The 14,689-nt window shown below is 36.8% G+C and overlaps 2 protein-coding genes across 2 annotated transcripts; both read left to right on the forward strand.

Moving 5' to 3' along the window:
• Positions 1-3,974: 3,974 nt before the first annotated feature.
• LOC121900619 (interferon-induced protein with tetratricopeptide repeats 5-like) lies at positions 3,975-5,298 on the forward strand (the record flags this gene model as incomplete). The annotated part of the gene is made up of 1 exon (XM_042417049.1): positions 3,975-5,298. A coding segment is annotated over one exon (1,302 nt), but the record flags the coding sequence as incomplete, so codon positions are not given.
• Positions 5,299-11,994: 6,696 nt separating this feature from the next.
• On the forward strand, positions 11,995-13,305 carry LOC121900766 (interferon-induced protein with tetratricopeptide repeats 1B-like). Its single transcript, XM_042417308.1, has one exon. The coding sequence runs from the start codon at positions 12,016-12,018 to the stop codon at positions 13,303-13,305; it is 1,290 nt and encodes a 429-aa protein (XP_042273242.1). The 5' UTR covers positions 11,995-12,015.
• Positions 13,306-14,689: the final 1,384 nt, after the last annotated feature.

Below are 14,689 nucleotides of genomic sequence, written 5' to 3' on the forward strand. Positions count from 1 at the left end.
GAGGGAGAAAAAGAAAGAAAAACACAGAAATGCATGTTTAATAATAAAGACAAGCTAAATACTTGATTTAATTATTAAATTAAAAAAGCAATTAAAAAAGCAATTGGATAGAAAACAAAAGCTGACGTATTAATTAAAATCCAAGCTAAAAAGATACATTTTAACTTAGCTTTTAAAGGTTTAAAGGACATCTCTGAGGTGTCTGAGTTTCCTGTTTGGTTTCTGCTGGTCGGAGGCTCCACAGTTTAGGGGCGTAGATGAAAAAAGCTGCATCTCCGATATTTTTATAAGTATAGTGTTGAGAGAGCAGCTGGGTAAATGAAGATCTAAGAGTTCATGCAGGAATATGTGGATTTAATAATAGGCCGAGCCTAAGCCTTTTGGGCCATTGGAAATCAATAAGAGGACTTTAAAATCAATTCTAAAAGCTACAGGGAGCCAATGTAATAAAGCCAGGACCGGTGTGGTGTGGTTCCTCTTCTTTTTGTGAGTCAGGAACCTAGTGGCAGAATTCTGAATCAGTTGAACCTATTAATTGATTTTGTACCTGTTCAAAAAGCATTGCAACAGTCCAATCTACTTGTTATAAAAACATGGATGAGTGGATGTTTTTTTGATAAAAGCTGTTTTGGTGATCTTCTTCCAATGAGAGGTAAAACTCAGTTCAGGGTAAATAATAACACCCAGACTGCTTACCTGTGTATTTACTTGTAAGGCCAGGTTCCCCATTCTGTTGCTGTGGAAACATGTACAACGAGAAGAGCAGCAGTCCAAGGATATGTAATAAATTGATAACCACCGTTGTAATGCCATTTATTTTATTATCTTATTATGTTGAACTTTCTTCATAGTACACCCTTCTGGACATGCTTACTTTTTCCATTATTAAATCACAACCACACCCTTTCCCCAAACATAAGTTTTTTCTTGTGTCCTGTTTAACTGCTGGACACAAGATGTCTCCTACTTCACTGTAAAGTCCAGTCTCAGTGTATGTGAACTGGAGGCTTCAATTTTCCACATCACACATGTGTAAGTTGAATATTGGACCAGGATTGGCTCCAAATTAGTTTCTATGTCACAAATTACGCATGTAGGTACACACCTTTAACTTTGATTTGCAGTAAGCACAGAGAAACTTTCTATTCTCAGCAGATAAATGTGTAACCAGCCTTATAGTGTCAAACTCTGCACATATGTCATTCTGCACAGTGAAACTCAAACATTCAACTGTAGAACTAGAGGAGAGACATTTTTGAGTGGAGGGGGATTGGAGTGGAGGAAAAAAAATGAACAACAACAAAAAATTCATGTATAATAATCAAAACAAGCTAAATACTTGATGAAATTATTAGATTGAAATAACTGTTTAAAAAGCAATTAGACAGAAAACAAAAACTGGTGTATTAATTAAAGCTAAGTTAAAAAGATATGTTTTAGCTTAGCTTTTAAAGGTTTAAAGGACACCTCCGAAGTTGCGTGTTTGGTTCCTCCTGGTCAGATGCTCCACAGTTTAGGGGCGTGGATGAAAAAAGCTGCATCTCCGATATTTTTATAAGTATAGTGTTGAGAGAGCAGCTGGGTAAATGAAGACCTAAGAGTTCATGCAGGAATATGTGGATTTAATAATAGGCTGAGCCTAAGCCTTTTGGACCATTGGAAATCAATAAGAGGACTTTAAAATCAATTCTAAAAGCTACAGGGAGCCAATGTAATGAAGCCAGGACCGGTGTGGTGTGGTTCCTCTTCTTTTTGTGAGTTAGGAACCTAGTGGCAGAGTTCTGAATCAGTTGAACCTATTAATTGATTTGGTACCTGTTAAAAGGGCATTGCAACAATCCAATCTACTTGTTGTTTTGGTGATCTTCTTCCAATGAGAGGTAAAACTCAGTTCAGGGTCTATAGTAACACCAAGGCTGCTTACCTCTGTATTTACTTGTAAGGCCAGATTCCCCATTCTGTTGCTGACCATTTCTCTTTGACATAGGGCCAAGGAGTCAAATTTCTGTTTTGTTTTCATTCAACTTTTAGAACTTGTCCCTCATCAATTTATTAATGGCAAGCAGACATGATATCAGGTACATGACATGCATTTGAGGGTACAGTGATGAGCAGCTGGGTGTCATCAGCGTAGCTATAGATGTTGACATTATGTTCTCTGATGACATCACCTGTAGGGAGCATGTGCAAAGAGAAGAGCAGCAGTCCAAGGCAACTCCCCTGTGCAACAACCAAAGATATGTCATATCTGATATGAATCAGCCAGACTAATAAAGTCTGAATAAAAACAGTGGTGGAAAGTACACTTAATCAAGTACTGTACTTAAGTACGATTTTGAGGAACTATTCCATTACTTTCGGAGGGAAACATTATACTTTTTACTGCACTAATATCAGACTGATATCAGATCAATATTTTCTACATAAAACATATGATAAAATGAAATACGCATTATTACAGATTTGTCCAACAATATGGGTAGTTATTATTAAAATGCTGTTTAAATTTACACATCAATAAATCAGTATTACTATTCTAATGTATATAATATACTGTATATGATAAATATTTCACTCTAAATTGTACTTTAAGTACATTTTGCTTGCTTTGCAAATGTGATGTAATGCAGGACTTTTACTTGTAATGGAGTATTTTTTCATTATGATATTGTTACCTTTACTTAAACACTTACATGCTGTTTTAAATGTATTGCTAGAATACACAATAAACCCAGATCTGTTTTTTTTCCCCACCTGTTTCTCAAGTTATGGGACATCACTTTCTTTTTCAGTTCATGGAGTAGATCTTTTTTTTTTTTATCATTATACCTTTAACTTACAAACTACTACAGCACATGATTCAAGTTGAGGACAGTGGTGGAATTTAACTGAGTAAATTTACTCAAGTACTGTACTTTTAATGTTAAGGTAGTTGTATATCTAGTTAGGTAATTGTAAATCTGGTTCTAAGATTTTCATTTTTTTAGCTTATGTTGTGCTTATTTATTTTAAAGTTGTGTTTTATTGAATTGCACAGAAAGCCCATAGGACAGCCTGGGCATAGGAGTACTGTAAGCCTGCAAGCATCAGTTCATTATCAATAGGCCTCACAATATATAGTTTTAATAATAAAACAACTGTGCAGTGTATAATAGGTCAGAAAATAATAAAAAAATGACAATTATTATTCTCTGAAGCCCAAGTGAGCATATTCAGATGACTTGTCTTGCCTGGAATACAGTCAAAAACCCAAAGATTGAGTTAACTGTTATGGAAAACTGGGAAAATTATCAAATATTCACATTGGAGAAGCTGCTAGCAGAGAATATTTGGCATTTTTCCTTAAAAATTACTTAAACTATTGATACATTATCAAAACTATTTCCAATTAGATTTTCTGTGAAATTGATAATCATTTCAGCTGCGGAATGAATAAGAAAACATCATGAGACTTACAGAAATCTGATGATGATGATGATGATATGAACTAGTACAAAAACTTGGAGGGGACAAAGTTCCATTTTATTTCTTAACAAATGAATGTTTTCCTGCGGAGATTTTTTTCAAAAACGTTTCTTGAGAAATGAAAGTGACATCATCTGAGCTCCTCACACATCTGTTGAGTCATAATGTTTGTTTTTCCCTTTATCAGTCTGATGGACATGTGGCTGTAGGTTTCTATTTGTGGGAGAATTAAGTGCTCAAAGTCCAAAGTTGGTCCTCCACATGGCATCATTTACAGCGCCATAAAAGTTATAAATTACTGATTTTATGGTGCTGCACCCAAAGCAGAAGTGTACATAAAGAGAAAAAACTTAGTTAGAAAACTACTGAGTCCAGTTAACAGCTGCATGATGAGGTGAGTGGCTGCTTCTGCATTTCATACTTATAATCAATAAATCTCTACCAATCTCCTTACCCACTCAGCATATTACTATACTGCATATGTGGTTTGATATGAGTGATTTTTCTTCTCTGTCAGTGTTGCTCAGAGTCAGACGACACTGGAGGCCAAACTTGGGGCCCTGCAGTGCCACTTCACCTGGGACCTGGACTCCAGCAAGTCCAAACTGTTCTGTCTCAGGGACACGCTGGAGGACATTGGCACTGAGGAAGGAAACAGCTGGCTGGGTCACATTTACAACCTGCAGGGGTACATTCACTACCAGCTGAGCTCCACTGAAGACGCCCGGCGTTTCTTCAGCAGGGCCACAGAGGCGTTCCGCCGGTCAAGAAACACCGTCTCAGATGAAGGTCCCTGGTTGGTGGTGAACTACGGGAACCTGGCTTGGCTGCACCACCACCTAGGAGAGGAAAAAGAGAGTCAGAAGTACCTGTCAAAGGTCGACACCCTGCTGAAGAAATACCCATCTCCATCCCAGGACAAGTTCCATCCAGAGATCTACGCTGAAAAGGCCTGGACCCTGATGAACTTTGGCAAAGACAAAAAGCAGCTGGCAGCAGATTACTTCCAGGAAGCCATCAACATGCAGCCAGATGTGGTGGAGTGGCGTACCAGCCGTGTCATAGCGTTAGTGAATGATTACAAGCAGCAAGACATCTTGGAGAAAATGAAAATCGCCAAAGAACACGATCCAGAGAACTTGTACCTTGCTGCTTTATTCCTTGAGGAATGTGCAAAGAAAGGAAGAAAAATTGAAGATGAAGCACGTGAGTTGGCCGAAAGGGTGTTGAGAAAGCCTGTAAGCAGCTACAGTGGTATGACACCATTACTAAGGCTATTCAGAGAGTATGTATCCATTGATGAGGCTATTGATTTGGCAGAGGAGGCTCTGAAAAAACATCCAGATAAACGTCATCTGCAGAGGTGTGCGGCAGCCTGCTACAAATGGAAGATTTATTCAGACAAGGACAATCTCCTGAGGCAAAGCATGATAGACAGGGCAATCAGTCTCCATAACAAAGTGATTCGTCTTTACCCTGATTCTTCATGTAAAATGGAAATAGCTCTTGCAAACATATACCCAAAATCAAACCACAGCCAGGCTGAAGCTGAGCAGGTTTACAAGAAGCTGCTAGAAAGTGATCTGGAACCTGCAGACAGACAGATGGTCTACAACTGCTACGCCAAATATTTACACTTCACTCGAAATGAGATCCACAAGTCAATAGAATATCACATGATGGCAGCAGAGATACCACTACAATCTCGCTCTCGTGAGAACAGTATCAGAACTCTGACGAAGATTAAAGAAAGAAACAGGAACCGAATGTGTGGAGAAATAGAGGAGTTTCTGGCTAATCTGAAAGACTAAGAGCCGATAATAAAGAGGAAACATTTACTGCACTTCAACTGAGCAACATCATGTCTAAATGTGAAAAAATGTAGATTTGGGATGTTTTTACTTTACTTTACACTGACCATTTTTCAAAGGACGATGCTGTTTTAGATACAATTTTGAATTAAAATAACATCTTATTGCAGGCAGAGAAACTAATCTAATAGAATCTAATATCCAATTTACATTTTCTAATAGGAGTCCTACAATCTGGAATTGAATCCCCAGTAATTTTGTAAACTTATCCCCATGTGGTTTTCCTCATTGTTAACTTTTAGTACCTTTCTATTGTGAGCAATATTGTTGATTCTGGTTTGCACAGATGAACACATGAATGTTGATTTTATTTATATATTTTGCTCCTGATGAGATTTGATTCTATTCTAAGGGAGCTTTATTGGCTCTGCCTGCACGTGTCTTGTGATAGTGTTAATATTTCCCTTTTGTTTTAATCTGTTTTAATTTTTTATCTGACATTTCTATATTTTATCTTCTATTTCAATATTGTGCAAATAAACAAACAAACAAAACAACAAACACTGTGTATGTCAACATTTTAATAATGAAGTGAAAATGAACCTCGCATTTCAGTCTGATGATCAGGTTACTCGAACATCTTAAATCACTGGGAATATTCAAAACAAAGCACATCTTGTTGCCAGTCCTCTCAGCAGTTGGCAGCCAGTAGGGGTGGGAGGGCTGCATTTTTAGCAATATGTTTTGCTTAGAAAGATGTCTGTGACCAGAAACACTGATATTATGTTGTCAGTATCATGTAGAGAAGTGAAACTGTCCTTAGGCTGTGAAAAAACAGTGAAGAGGTTGAGACATAATTGATGGAAATATAAGTCGGTTTAGAAGCAGAGAGGAAGAACAGACATTTCTTCCAGATGCTCAAGGCGCATGTTCATTTTGATGACTTGAAAGCACTGATGTTTTCATTATAATTATATATGGTAGTTATTTAATAATATTAGAGTTGCATTCAATTCTATTCAACAACAAGTTTCTGTGCTGAGGTGTAGGTGTTATCAATATCAGACTTTCACATCTGAATGTTGACAGTGTTTTATGATCCAATATTTATTTAAACTTTTTATGGAACTGGATTTTTAAAAAAAAATTATAATACTTTTTTCCCCCAACATTATACAACTTACTGTGCTAACTTACAGTACCTTCAAAATTGTGAAGCAATTTGGACATATTTTACTGTTGAATAGCTCTGGATTACAAATTCTAACCTGTTGTTTTTTGGTGGGGGGAGCTGGAGGGGTTGTACAGTGTCATTTATTTCAACATTTCTCATTTTCCAAGTTTTCAAAATATTGTTGTTGGTTTTTTTTTTAAGAAATTACAGTGATATAATTAACAATTATATAATAAATGATAATTTATACAGTATATTCATCCAGACATTACTGCAGGTGACAGGTAAAAAAAAAATCACTTAAATATGCTTTTAATCAGAAGAAACTGTCTTATTATGAGGTAGACAACAATGAAAAGAGGGAGGCACATAAACCTGTTAAAAGAGAGATAAAGCTAGCTAAAACCAGGTATAAAAGGAAAGTGGAGGGTGAACTAAATAAAGGGCACTCAAGGCTGGTTTGGAAAGGAATCAAGTCCATAGTTTGGATGCAGAACAAAGAAGTTTAAAAAAGTAAAAAAAGTAAAAAAACACTTACCGTCAAATAACGGTAAAAAATCTTTAGTTATTCTACAAAGAATTTTTTTTAGAATACAAATATTTACTGTAGACATTATCTGCATTTGTACAGTCCAACTGTTGTAAAATAAAAGCAAAAACATAAAAAACACAAAATGCGGCCCCCCTGTGTCCTGACTATAGGGGAGCACGCAGAGTGTGGTGGTCCAGGGCGGCAGGACTTTGAACGTGGCCCAGTCTTCTATGAGGGTTAGCCTCACTCATGCAACAGCCCACAATGCACCACACACGACGAATCTGACTTTTGCCCCCAAACAATCGGTCTCCTTCAAATTTTCTAACAACCCCCAAATTCTCCATCCCCTAGTCCAGCTAAGGTGGCTAGGCGGATGCACCGGGACCTAGGACAACCCTACGGACCATAGAAGCTGAAGAAACTCTGGAGGACGAGTCAAACACAGCCTGGAAGGATCCAATCTCTTGGACTTCCAAAATACCGAAACCTTGAACTTACCTTTAGACCTACCTACTCTCGCTCTAAGGCCTCAGGCCAAAATTTCCCTATACAATTAGCAACACATTTTTAGCAAACATTTGTTTTTGCCAACAGACTGTGGACTTACATGCAAGTGATTTGACTTTTCAGTAGTTGTTGTCAATTGAAACTCATTGTAGTCCTCACTGTTAGTAGTAGGTTACACAATTGTGTGTTGAGTTGTACATTTTGCTCTTTATGGTACAAATCTGTAAGTATGCCACTTGTGAAAAGTGCAAATAAACAGTTATGTGCATTACTGTTAATTTACACAGCTTTTAGCAGAATTTTCACAAGTGGCATATTTACAGATTTTTATTGTAAACTGCAAAATGGATGACATACTACTCAACACACTATTGTGTAACTGACTACTAACAGTGAGGACTACAGTGAGTTTCAATTAACAACAGTTACTGAAAACACTTGAAAGTCAAATCACTTGCATGTAAGTCATATCAAATCAAATGGTGATAAAAATGTATGTTTGTTGTATCCTATGTTCCATCCTAATGCTGAGGAAAGCCTAGGGCTGAAACCCTTTTTTGCTGCTGTACATCATTAAAAAAGTGATATACACTTATTTGTGAGGGCTGACGACTTAATTTGTTTTTTTTCTGAGATGCTGCCATTACAGTGTTTTTTGTTATCATACATATTGACATGTGCAACACATGCTTATTTTAAAAAAAGATAAGTAATTTAATTTCAAATTCTGAAGGTAGCTATAATAAAGGCTGTAAATCCACCTTAAAAATATTGGAAGCTGTCTCCCAATACATTATGTTAGACCACCACTTGAAATGTCATATGTAGCATCCATGCGTTTTTTCCTTGTGAAGGTGTCATTTGTAGATCTAGTTTTTCCAGTTGACCATTTACATGTTTCAGCTCCTATTCTGTCCTGCAAACATTAAATAAAAGGCTGTGGCAAGTTGTGACCTGAGAAAGACTTTAAGTGACAGCTAGTATGCTAGTGTTAATTTTAGCCAGTTAGCTTGATAAGTTACTAATATTATTTATTAAAGAAACATCAGACCGCCCAGCTGCTCCTATTTACTGCCAGTAAATACATTACCAGTAACCTGCTGCCTACTGACTAAGTTGGTGTTGGTGTGAAGAACACACAATGAAATACAATGCAGTAAGATTTACAGTGTGGTAGTGAAATGAGTGTGGTGTGTGTAAAGTGCTGTGTAAGTGTGTGTGTGTGTGCTGTGCAGACAGGCAATTAGTGTTCATTTCTCATAAGCCTGGTTGTCTGGTGGAAAAACCTGTCTCGGAGCCTGCTGGTGTGGGCTTTGAGGCTGCGGTACCGTTTACAAGATGGCAGAAGCTGGAAACAATCTGTAGTTGGCGTTAGGGTTAGAAATACAGTTGTAATACACTTGGAAAATAATAGAACACCTCAAAATATGTATGTTTTTTTTTTTTATTTTCTCTCAAGCTTAATATTAACAGACCGTTTCTGATTCAGACAAGACAGCTTATGAATTGACAGCTTTTCATGACAGAGCTTCACTGTTCTGTTCGCAGTCCCTCACTAGTTCAAAGTCAATGTAACTCAACCACAGCAGAATGGTCTCTTTCTCTTTAATCAACTGTGTGACAAATGCAATCCTTCAAGATCAGGCAAACAAGATGGTATTTTTCCTTGATGATGCTTAATGTTTGAACAATTTCAGTGTTCTAAATTAATGGATGTATTAGTCTACACAATCCACAGCAGAAAAAAGTAATCATCAGATAGAATACTATGTTTCGTTGTGCAAGCGCCAAATGTGGGTAGATTTTCCATTTGGCGAGTAAATATACCAAAGTAGTCATGTGTTACAGACAGAGACTCAGGCTGTAGTATAACTTGTAGTTTTTTTTTTTTTATCTGTGCACTTTACAAACACAACAAAGCAGAATGTGTAGCTTATAGTCCACCAGCATATTTTTGCTGCTGTTAAAACCCACTAGCTTTGTGCTAACTACTACAACTGGAGGAAGTTCCTCTTCTTCTACTACTTCTGCTTCAAAACTCTCACCTTACTCAAAGGCACAACCTGGTGGCAGAATGGCAGAAGTCATACAACATATCCACACACATTAATACTGCATTAAACACAAAATTATGAACCCTAGATCCTGGAAAACATGTTAGATCAGATTATTTATTTTTGTTCAAATAGTTAATTAATGTGAAGTTAATTTATAAAGTTAATTAACCTGCATGATGTTCTTTAGTTTTATATTGTCATGTTGACAAACAACAACAACAAAAAACAAGGTATGAACTGAACCATAAATAGTTGTATTTAAGAATCCTAACCATAGCCATCCCTAGTTGTAGAGACTAACTAACATGTGCAGTTCTCTCATGACATGGCTTGCCATTGTACCCTTTTCTCTCGTGTTTTAAGTGCTTCTTTCATGGTGACTGACTTGTGACTTAATCGACTTTTCTTGACGTTTAGCATTGACTTGACTTGGCTTACTTGAGTCTAAGTGACAGCGAGAGTCACAGTGATTTAAGACTTGCTTGAGCCTTTAAGGTTAAGACTTGAGACTTGCTTGCGACTTGCATATGTGTAACTTACTCCCACTTCTGATATTTGTGAACATGAACTACTTTCTCCCAAAGCCACAAACCAGAGACGTAAGACTCAAATTTGTGATGCCATCCAGAAAAGAAAAGTCTGGTGCTGCTTCTTGTACAATGAATGTGAAACTAATTTTGTAGTAATATTTTAAAATAAATTAAATTAATAAAATAAATTAAATTAAATAAGCTTTATTCTATAGTAAACTTTCATATCTGAAACATGAAATGTACCTGTATACTAGGCTTGGGCAATGTCTCAGAATTACTTTGTAAAGCAAGCAGTAAAAGGTAATTTTATGATATATTCTGGTTATTAAAGATCTTGATACATCATCTCATACATCTCAAATGGGGATCTGTATTGATAGGATTGCACAATATTGTAAAATGTCAGTAGAAAAATGTATATATTCATTCAGTGTCAAAGTTGATATAAAGGTACTTTTACATAGACCTTCTGGTTTTTGTACATTCAGAACTCCATATATTAATGTGAAATGTCTGTAGCTATATTGGGGAGTTGTTTGCAGTTACTGTCACACATACTGTTTATATAAAGTAAACCCTATACATATATGGGAAAGCCTGTAAATATATTGGAGAGCTGCTTGTAATTACTGTTAAATAATGTTTATATAAAGTTAAGCTCATACATTAATGGGGAAATGTATGTAGATATATTTGATAGTTGCTTTTAAATACTATCAAATAATGTTTGTATAAAGTAAACCCCATACATTTATGGGAAAAGCCTGTAAATATATTTGAGAGTTGCTTGTAATTACAAATAATACACAAATAATGTTTATATAAAGTAATGATTATTAAAATTATGTTTTTGTAAACTATTATCACATGATCTTATTTTTTTATACAGTATAAAACCAACATTTACCAGGGATCTACTGTAAATAGATTGGATTATCACATAAAATAAAAGCTTAAAGCTCTCAAGATACCATTAATGGGTGTTAAAGGAGGGTAATTTGAATGTAATTTTACATAATTTTTCTGTGTTTTACATCCAGAAATCTGTACTTTGATGGGGAGTTCTTGTAGATGGATTGGGTAATCCTATGAATTTACCAAAGATTACTGACATTACACGATTGTACAGTGTACAAAATGTTGGAAAATAGTGACAAATGACAATCATTATTCCCTGAAGCCCAAGTGAACATATTCAGATGACTTGTTTTGCCTGGAATACAGTCAAAAACAAATTTTTTTTGAGTTGGCATTTTTCCTTAAAAAGTTACTTAAACTATTGATCAATTATCTAAACTAGTTTTTCTGTCAATCGACTAATGAACTAATCATTTCAGCCCTGGTATGAGTCAGAAAACATCATGAAACTTACAGAAATCTGATGATGATGATATGAACTGGTATAAAAACTTGGAGGGGACAAAATTCCATTTCATTTCTTTACAAATGAAAGTTTTCGAGTTGCACCTTCCTCTGATGCACCTGCCACATCTTCTAGTCTGCAGAGATTTTTTTCAAAAACATTTCTTGACAGATGAAAGCAACATCATCTGAGCACCATACTTTTTTCCCCCTTTTCAGTATGACAGACATGTGGCTGCATGTTTCTATTAGTGGGAAAATGAAGTGTTCAAAGTCCAAAGTCAGTTCTCCACATGGCATCATTTACAACGCTGTAGAAGTTATACATTACTGATTTTATGGTGCTGCACCCAAAGCAGAAGTGCACATAAAGAGAAAAAACTTGGTTAGAAAACTACTGAGTCCAGGTAACAGCAGCATGATGAGGTGAGTGGCTGCCTCTGCATTTCATATTTATAATCAATAAATCTCTACTAATCTCCTTACCAGCTCAGCATATTACTATACTGCATATGTGCTTTTATATTAGTGATTTTTCTTTTCCATCAGTGCTGCTCAGAGTCAGAAGACAATGGAGGCCAAACTATGGGCCCTGCAGTGCCACTTCACATGGGACCTGGAGTCCAGCAGTTCCAAACTGTTCCGTCTCAGGGACACGCTGGAGGACATCGGCACAGAGGAGGGATACAGCTGGCTGGGTCACATTTACAACCTGCAGGGGCACATTCACTACCAGCTGGGCTTCACTGAAGACGCCCGGCGTTTCTTCAGTAGGGCTGCAGAGGCCTTTCGCCAGATGAGAAACACTGTCTCAGATGAAGGTCCCTGGTTGGTGGTGAACTATGGGAACCTGGCTTGGCTGCACCACTACCTGGGAGAGCAAGCAGAGAGTCAGACATACCTGTCAAAGGTAGAAGCCCTGCTGAACGAATACCCATCTCCATCCCAGGACGAGCTCCATCCGGAGATCTACGCTGAAAAAGCCTGGACCCTGATGAAGTTCGGCAGAGACAAAAAGCTGCTGGCTGCAGATTACTTCCAGAGAGCCATCAGGATGCAGCCTGATGTGGTAGAGTGGCACACCAGTCATGTCATAGCATTGGTGAATGTTTATAAGGACTACAACAAACCACTGGAGGAAGACATCTTGGAGAAAATGAAAATCGCCAAAGAACACGATCCAGAGAGCTTGTACCTTGCTGCTTTATACCTTGAAGAATGTGCAAAGAAAGGAAGAAAAATTGAAGATGAAGCACGTGAGTTGGCCAAAAGGGTGTTGAGAAATCCTGTAAGCAGCTACAGTGGTATGACACCATTACTAAGGCTGTACACAATGTATGTATCTATGGATGAGGCTATTGATTTGGCAGAGGAAGCTCTGGAAAGACATCCAGATGAACGTCATCTGAAGTGGTGTGCTGCAATCTGCTACGAATGGATGATTTTTTCGCACAAGGACAATCCCCTGCAGAAAAGCATGATAGACAGAGCAGTCAGTCTCCATAAAGAGGTGATCTCTCTTTACCCTCATTCTTCACTTAAAATAAAAATATTTCTTGCAAACATATACACAAAATCAAACCACAGCCAGGCTGAAGCTGAGCAGATTTACCAGGAACAACTAGAAAGTGATCTGGAACCTGCAGACAGACAGATACTTTACAACTACTATGCAAAATATTTACACTTCATTCAAAAGGAGAGCTACAAGTCAATAGAATATCACATGATGGCAGCAGCAATACCACAACAATCTCCCTATCGTGAGAACAGTATCAGAACTCTGGAGAGGATTAGAGAAAGAAACAGAAACCGAATGTGTGGAGAAGTAGAGGAATTTCTAGCTAATCTGCAAGACTAAGAACTGATAATAAAGAGGAAACATTTACTGCACCTCAACTGAACAATTGTTGTAACAACATTGTGCCAAAATGCAGGAAAATGTAGATGTCCTGACTAAAACTGTACATACTCATTAATCTGCACACATACAGATGTTGAAAACATTTGGAAAATTTGGGATGTTTAGACTGTTTTCTACTTTTCTTTACACTAACCATTTTTCAAAGAACAAAGCTGGTTTAGCTAAAATTTTGAATTAAAACAACATTTTATTCCAGGCAGAGAAACTATCTAACAATAAAAAGACTTGGATCTCTTCGAGTTCGGCTCGTATTTGTAGCCAATTTACGTTTTTTAATAGGAGTCCTAATACCTGGAATTTTATTCTTAGTAATTTTGTAAACTTAACCCCACATGTTCTTCCTAATAATTAACTTTTAGTATCTTTCTATTTTTAACAATATTATAGAGTCTGGTTTGCACAGGTGAGCGCATGAATGTTGATTTTATTTATATATTTTGCTCCTGATGAGATTTGATTCTATTCTAAGGGAGTTTTATTGGCTCTGCCTGCACATCTCTTGTGATTCTATGAATATTTCCTTTTGTTTTAACCTCTTATCATGTTTTTGACATTTTATATTTTTCTATTTCAATATTGTGCAAATAAACAAAAAACCCAAACGATGTGTATGTCAACATTTGAATAATGAAACAGCATTTCAGTCTGATGATCAGGTTACTCAGACATCTCAAAGCACATCTTGTTGTCAGTGCTGACAGCAGTTGACAGCCAGTAAACTCGACCCCAAGCTCTTTCCATATCAACGTAATATGAATAAATGTATAGTTAATAATTACAAGCAGTTACTGACTGGTCACTTCATACTAATGCAGTTTCTGATCCTAGGAGCAGTGTGTAAGATCACTCTGTTGGTTAACAGACATCAGCTGCTATGAAAACACTGATAAGATCAAGAGTGTAATTTCCTCTTTTAAAAATTTCACTTTTATAGTTTTGTTGTAACATCGTTGTCCCACAGTCCAGGCAGCAAAATCCAGATGAAAGAGGATGTTCATCTGTATCGATTACTTTCCATTATTACTGTGTGCTCACAAGAAACAAACCTCAATGACAGTTCAGGAAGTGGTGGAGCAGAAAGTTAAGATCAGTGAAAGATTGTGTAGTTTGATGAAGATGATTGATTTCACATGATTTCCTGCTGCCACTTTAAACATAGAGTAACAACTGCTCATATGAACATCACTCTTCTTGGTACATTTTTTTCCTGCTTTGTTTTGTTTTTATATACACACTCATTTCTGTCTAAAGCGTGAACTCACAGTACCTGCGGACATGTAAGTTTGAGATATACTTCTGAGTGCTGAAACTGTAAACTTAA

This window comes from Thunnus maccoyii, chromosome 7, assembly GCF_910596095.1.
Source record: "Thunnus maccoyii chromosome 7, fThuMac1.1, whole genome shotgun sequence".
Classification (NCBI taxonomy): domain Eukaryota; kingdom Metazoa; phylum Chordata; class Actinopteri; order Scombriformes; family Scombridae; genus Thunnus; species Thunnus maccoyii.